At 38.0% G+C, this 7442-nt stretch overlaps 1 protein-coding gene across 1 annotated transcript; it reads left to right on the top strand.

Annotated features, from left to right (window-relative positions):
* Positions 1-2202: 2202 nt before the first annotated feature.
* Positions 2203-2619, top strand: LOC121237694. Its single transcript, XM_041134543.1, has one exon. The coding sequence runs from the start codon at positions 2203-2205 to the stop codon at positions 2617-2619; it is 417 nt and encodes a 138-aa protein (XP_040990477.1).
* The last annotated feature ends 4823 nt before the right edge of the window (positions 2620-7442 follow it).

Raw genomic sequence — 7442 nt, 5'->3', positions numbered from 1 at the left:
CCTATGGCCCCTCTAGAGCTAAAGGAGCAAATAGAAGAGCTATTGGAGAAAGGCTTTATTCGACCTAGTTCATCACCTTGGGGTGCGCCAATTCTGTTCGTTAAGAAGAAGAATGGATCATTAAGGATGTGCATTGATTATAGGGAATTGAACAAAGTAACGGTAAAAAACAAGTACCCATTATCCCGTATCGATGACCTATTAGATCAATTGCAAGGAGCATCAGTATTCTCAAAGATAGACTTAAGGTCTGGTTATCATCAACTCAAGATTAGGGAGAAGGATATCCATAAAACAGCATTTCGGACTAGATACGGTCACTATGAATTCTTAGTGATGTCCTTTGGTCTAACCAATGCCCCCACCACATTCATGGATTTGATGAACAGAGTATTCAGAACCTACATGAATAGATTTGTCGTCGTATTCATCGATGATATATTGATATACACAAAGAGCGAAGAAGATCACAAGCAGCATCTCCGTTTGGCACTAGAAAGGCTAAAAGAACATTAGTTGTATGCCAAATTCAGCAAATGTGAGTTTTGGCTCAATGAGGGAAATTTTTAGGGCACGTAATCTCAAGTCAAGGAGTATTAGTTGATCCCAACAAGATCGAAGCCGTGGTAGATTGGAAGCGTCTAGCTAACGTGCACGAAATTCAAAGTTTCCTAGGATTGGCTGGTTATTATTGACGATTCGTGGAAGGATTCTCTAAGCTGTCAGGACCACTTACGACCCTAACCAAGAAAAATACTAAGTATATTTGGACAGAGAAGTATGAGCAGAGTTTCGTGGAACTCAAGAAAAGACTCATAACTACCAGAACCCTATAAGCCCTATGTGGTCTTCAATGACGCATCCAAGTCAGGACTTGGATGTGTGCTCATGCAAGAGGAGTAAATTGTCGCCTATGCTTCACAGCAACTAAAGAACTATGAGCAGAATTACCTCACCCATGACTTGGAACTAGCTGTCGTAGTTCTCGCTTTAAAGATTTGGAGGCATTACTTGTATGGCACAAAATGCAAAATCTACACCGATCACAAGAGCCTCAAGTACTTATTCAGTCAACAGAATTTAAAGATGAGGCAGAGAAGGTGGTTAGAAACTATTAGCGACTATCAGTGTGAAATCAAGTATCACCCTGGCAAGGCTAATAGAGTAGCAGATGCGCTGAGTCGGAAGACGCAAAAGGATGATCCCAAAGGCCCTGCCTTGGAAGTAGAGTTCCTTTTGCACAACATGAGGAGTTTGTTGATCAAGGATCTTTCTACCAAAGCATCCCTAACCGCAGTACAAGAGATTTTACCAATAGAATGGGAATAGGTGAAAAAGTGTTAGATGGAAGATCCCAAATGGGCAGAAATCAAACAGAAGGTAGAAAAGAAGGATGGACCAGCAGGTTTCAACCTCAAGGATGATGGGGTGTTGTACTACCAAAACTGGAAGGTTATTCCAATTATTCAGGAGATCAAGGATAAGATATTAAGGGAAGCACATCAGACTCCATACACGGCTCACCCAGGTAGCACAAAGATGTATCAAGATTTGAAACAACACTTTTGGTGGGAAGGTTTAAAAAAGGATGTAGCAGAGTATGTTAATAGATGCTCGATTTGTAGAACAGTCAAGGCAGAGCATCAAAGACCCCAGAATGGAAATGGGAGTACATATCCATGGATTTTGTGATTGGATTACCAAGAACTTCGAAAGGAAACAACTCAATTTGGGTCGTGGTCGATCGCTTAACAAAAAGTGCCCACTTTTTGGCAATGAAAAATATCGACCCCATGGAGAAGTTAACTCGGCTATTTGTTTTAGAAATAGTGCGACTACATGGAGTACCAAAAACAATTGTATCTGATAAGAATACGCGTTCTACTTCTTGTTTTTGGTAAAGCTTGTAGGATGCTTTAGGCACCAAGTTGAAGTTTAGTAGTGCCTATCACCCTCAGACCGATGGGCAAACTGAACAGACAATTCAGACCTCGGAGGACATGATGAGAGCATGTGTTTTGCAAGAAAAAGGGCGATTGGGAGAAGCTATTACCATTAATTGAGTTTGCATACAATAATAGCTTTCAGACCACCATTTAGATGGCACACTACGAAGCTTTATAGGGAAGGAAATGCAAATCTCCCTTATACTGGGATAAGATAGGAGAAGGGAAGATTTATGGTGTAGAGATTCTTCAAGAAATGAAGGATCAAATCCTGCTAATAAGGGAAATGATGAAGGCTGCCCAAGATAGGCAGAAGAGCTATGCCGAACGTCGGAGAAGGAACCTCGAATTTGAAGTTGGCGACTGGGTCTACCTCAAAGTATCGCCCATGAAAGGAGTCTTTCGATTTGGAAAGAAGGGGAAGCTAAGTCCAAGATATGTAGGACCCTTTGAGATATTGGAAAGAGTAAGAGCAGTCGCTTATAGACTGGATCTTCCCGCTGACTTTCAAGGAGTTCACGATGTCTTTCATGTATCTTCCCTCAAGAAGAGCTTCGAGAGAAAGATACCAACAGTTGTTGATACAAGGAATATTTCGCTCCAACCTGACCTAACTTATGAAGATATTCCTATTCAGATCACAGATTGGAAGGATAAGGAACTTCGGAATTGAAAAATTCCTTTGGTTAAGGTTCTCGAAAAAATCGTAATATTGAGGAAGCTAAGTGGATAAAAGAATCCGATATGAGAAACAAATACCCCTACTTGTTTGACATCACATTCACATCCATTCATGCATGGCATCCATCGTCATTTCACCTATGTGATCCGCATTCTTACTTGTCATTTTCAGTTGCACCATGGCCAGTAATGGTAGGATCGTCCGACAAACGTATATGACCCACAATCGACTTCAGAGGCTGAGAGCTGAGCAGTGACGGAGATGATTAGACAGTATGGTCAACGCATTTTGGGCCCAACAAGAGAGGCTGGAGTACCATAGGACTCACATCCTTGACCATGATGGGAGAGGTCATATTCATCTGAGGAGAGCCTAGCCACATGAGGAACTTCAGCCTTATGATCCCATCCGCTGGATGGGAGAGACTAGGGATAGATGACTTAGACGCCGTATGAGATCGACTTTCTCAGTTGCACCAGATCAGTCTGAGTCAAACCAGGCAATAGAGCAACGCCAGTTCAAGCAAGAGTCGCTCATTCCTAACCCCACTCCCCTCGACACATCTGATACTTCTTACTCTTCCCCGAGTCGTGTTCGTTTCCGTGAGGAGGGGGACCCCTGGCTTAAGGATGAAGAGTATAGGCAGTGGAGACGCCACGAGGAGAGAGTTAACACCTTTTACGATTCAGATGTAGATGAGTACTTTTATAACAGCCAAGATGAGACATCAGAGGATGGCAACGACCCATCGAAGATTCCCACCTCAAGCTATCCTACATCCTCACCTCAAGCTATCCCTTGAAGATTCCCAAGTTCACTATTCAACAACCTTTATATGGAAATAAAAAGCTATTACACCTTTGGGCAATAATGCTTCAAAGTATTTGTGTAGAATACCTTTTACAATTACAATCGCTTTACGAGTTATGATTCAGCTTTTCCCTGTGTAGAACACCTACTACACTCACAAGGATTACACTCACTCTTTTATTATTTATACAAGAGCTGATAGTGGATAGGTTATCAGAATACTCTTCAATGAGTGAAATGAAATGAAATGGTACAATGCAAACTATATCTCTCTCAAAATTAATAATAAGTGTTGAGACTCAATGTTAGAAATGAGAGATTGAGAGTTTTTGATGAATGAATGTTGTAAAGGTTGTAGTTGTTGTGTGTTTTTGAAAATCTCAAATGAGCTATTTATAGACCTATAGAACTTCCCTTTCAAATTTAAAAAGATTCAAATGTCAAAAAGGAGTATAATTCACTTTTCAAAAGTTTCAAACAATAATTTCTCCTTTCTAATTGTCAGAAACAAAGACAACATCATTCATTTTTCAAACAAAAGTTTTACCTTTTTGCAAATGTCAAAATGAGAATCAATCATTTTACAAAAACTTCAAACAAAAGCTTCTAATTTTTTCATATGTCAAAAAGAGCATGATCATTTTTTAAATTTTCAACATATCATTCACATGTGAAAAATGAAAATCAATCATCTTTTAAATTTTCAACTTTCAAACTTTCAAACATATCATGCACATGTGAAAAATGAAAATTGATGTTTATGGAGAAAATATTCTTTTTTAGCCTTAAACCTTTTTAGAATTTGAAAGAGGTGTACAAAAATATTTTAAGATCTTCATTTGTAAACTTGTTTGATTTCTTGCTTATGCTTGATTTGTTAATGTTCTTGACTTCATTTTGTAGCCAACTTGAGGTTTGTTTGTGTTTGAACTCATGTGTTATCATCAAAATCTATAAGTAGATATAGAATTTTATGATGCTTGAAACCTTGGGTTCAACAAAGTTCAAATAATTGTTTCCTATCTATCGGTGATGTTGAGAGTCATTTGTTCATTACAGGGATTGATTCAGATTATACAGCATAGATATTTCACGGTGAGGATGAATCTTTTTCTTTTAGTGATGAAGATGATTTGCATGATACTAAAGAGAATGATGAATATATTGATTACATTGATGAGATATTAGAAGACATTTGGGCCAAGAAATTAATAGATGTGGCTTCAATCGATTGTTTCCATGTTGGGGATTCCTTGTCGGTTGAAACTTATGACTCCCCCAACCTCCGCTTGGTATGTAACGGAGACTTAGAGCGTCAGGACTTGCAACACAAGATTACATAACCCTGTACATGACAGTTAATATGCAATACATCCTAGAAATATAACTAGCAGTATGCAACAATCGCAGCGGAAAGTAAGGGTAAAAATGAACTCATGCCAGAATAACTAAAATCATCCCAATAATATTTATTAAACCATAAGTTCAAATCATCAGGTAGCTTAATCTTAGTACAAAATACCAAGTTTCCAAAAGAAATCTAAACCAGCTGCTTCATCCAATCTATGGCACGAAGGGTTAGACCTAGAAATATCAAAACAAGATCAAGCCTCCTGTTAACATTTGGTTCGTCCTCAATCCTCTTGATCTACTGGTCCATTGGGTCCATCGGCATCTACAACTTTTATCATTTTGAATGGAATGATAGTGGATCCACAAAGTGTGAGATTTACATGAAATCTCAGTAAGTTAGACAACTAACATGCACAAAGATAGATTATGCATGAAGAATGATAAACATTAGATATATAATGCAGAAAAACTATATTTATCTCCCATTCAGATTTCTTAAGAAAAAATATTTTTTGTGCACATTTTCTTACAGAGAACATAATTTCACAGTCTATATTTATCTCACAGACATGCTTTGATGATAAACATAAGATAGAGATTAAAACCTATTATGGCATGTTTCTAACCTCAAACTAAACCTCCAAAAATTATTCTAAGACATACCCGAATCATATCATGAATTATCAAGGCATGCCATAACTAATATTTTCACCAAAATAACTTAAACCATAAACCTATCCACCAATATTTCGGCTTCTAGCTAAACATGGTATCTCATGATATAATCGCTCAGAATTAATGCTAACACTCAAAACCACAACTTAACATATAAACTAAGATCTAGAGAGAAAACTTACAAAGATTCAGTAGCCTCTTGAAACTTCCCACTCGAAGCTCACAACTCAAGAATGCACTTACAACACATAAGAACTTCAAAGAACTAGAGGATGAGAACTCTCAAGAACACTCAAGGGAGTTTGAGGAAGAAGTGGGGGGTGGAGTGGAGGTTATATAGGCTCCAAGGGGCGTGTGGCATTGGCAATGTGGCCTCCTATTGGGAGGTTTGGGCGGTGGTGATGATGCCGCCTAGCCTAGATCCTCCTTGGGTGGTTGGCTAACTTAGTGATCATTGCACCTTAGAGTAGGCTGAAATGGCTATGGGGAGAGGGGCTTTGCCATGTCGTAGTGGTGAAATGGTGGTGTAATTAATGTCATGCTTAAGGGTTAATGATGCCGGGTATGGAGTAAGTCACAAGGCAAAACTTTTTCGTCTTATTCATTTGGACTATCCTTTTGGCATTTTTGGCTAGTTTAAGGTATATTTGAGTATCCTCTTTAGGTGGTAGATGGTGGGGATTGGGTGGTGAAGTGGTGATCAAATAAATGGGGAATTTTCATGGGTGGTTGCCGACAATTCAAGGGCATTTTTAGATTGGACAAAATTTTGGGGTTTTAACTAGGGTTTTCGAAAATCAAGCTTGGTAGGAGATTTCATGAATAAATTGAGGGGCCAATGACAGAAATTTCCTTGATAAAAATGGTATAAAAATATTCGAGCTAGGAGCACATTAGTCCATTGCACACAAAAATACACACGGGTGCCGATTGGTATGGTTTTAGGGTTTGACATGTCATTACCCTAAATGACATGTGAAAAGGTTTATCTAAAATTCTAATATGATCTAAGAGTAATAGAAATGGATAACCAAACAAGGGAATTTTAGAACAAAAGAATGAGAAATAATAAGAATAAAAATCAAGCTTAAAACATGGTTTCAAGATCACTAATCGTGTGGTGATCGATCAATGCTCTTAGCCAAGATTCTAAACATAATTTAATTCTTTCTAAAACTCTAAGGGTTGTGGACTACTCTAATGAGTTAGTCTTCTAAATTATAGTGTTGATTTAAGAGTTAATCTATAAGGGTAAATAGGCAGGACCTTACAAAACTGAACCAACCGAATCTTTTGACCAACTATTAGTTGATGTCCAACGTCCTCTTTATCAAGGTTGTACGAAGTATTTAAAATTTTCATTTATTTTCAAGTTTCTGCACATTAAAACAATTGGGGTTGGAGTGTAAACTCATTTGACATGTTCCTTCACTTGTTGAAGTAAGCTTTTCCGATACTTTTTTGCCTAACTCATATCATGAATCAAGCAACTTGGAGCCAGGCTCAGGCTTTAATTACACCAAAATACATGTTTTTCTGAATGCATGCACACTTCATTTGAAGAAAAATGTAGAGAAGCAGGAGTGCCCTAAATGTAACACATTAAGGTGGATCTTAAGCACAAGTAAGCAATGACAAATTCCTCAAAAGGGGTTGTGGCATTTCCTATCGAAACCAAGTTTACAAAGATTGTTTATGTCAAATAAAATAGTAACTGATATGAGTTGGCATAGAGATCAATGTGTCTAATCTGGGTATTCTAAGGCGAAAGATGCTCAAAATGTGAGGCTTGGTCTAGTTAGCGATGGTTTCAACCCATTTAAACATTAGAGTAAACCTTACAGCATATGGCCAGTGATTCTTGTCCCTTATAACTTGTCGTCGTGATCATGCATAAAAGATCCGTTTCTCATAACTTCACTTCTTATTCTTGGTCCAAAATCGCTGAGAAATGAAATTAATATTTATTTACAGCC

Source organism: Juglans microcarpa x Juglans regia, chromosome 6S (assembly GCF_004785595.1).
Source record: "Juglans microcarpa x Juglans regia isolate MS1-56 chromosome 6S, Jm3101_v1.0, whole genome shotgun sequence".
Taxonomy (NCBI): Eukaryota; Viridiplantae; Streptophyta; class Magnoliopsida; order Fagales; family Juglandaceae; genus Juglans; species Juglans microcarpa x Juglans regia.
The sequence above is the reverse complement of the archived record's forward strand: the minus strand, read 5'-3'. Positions and strand labels throughout refer to the sequence as shown.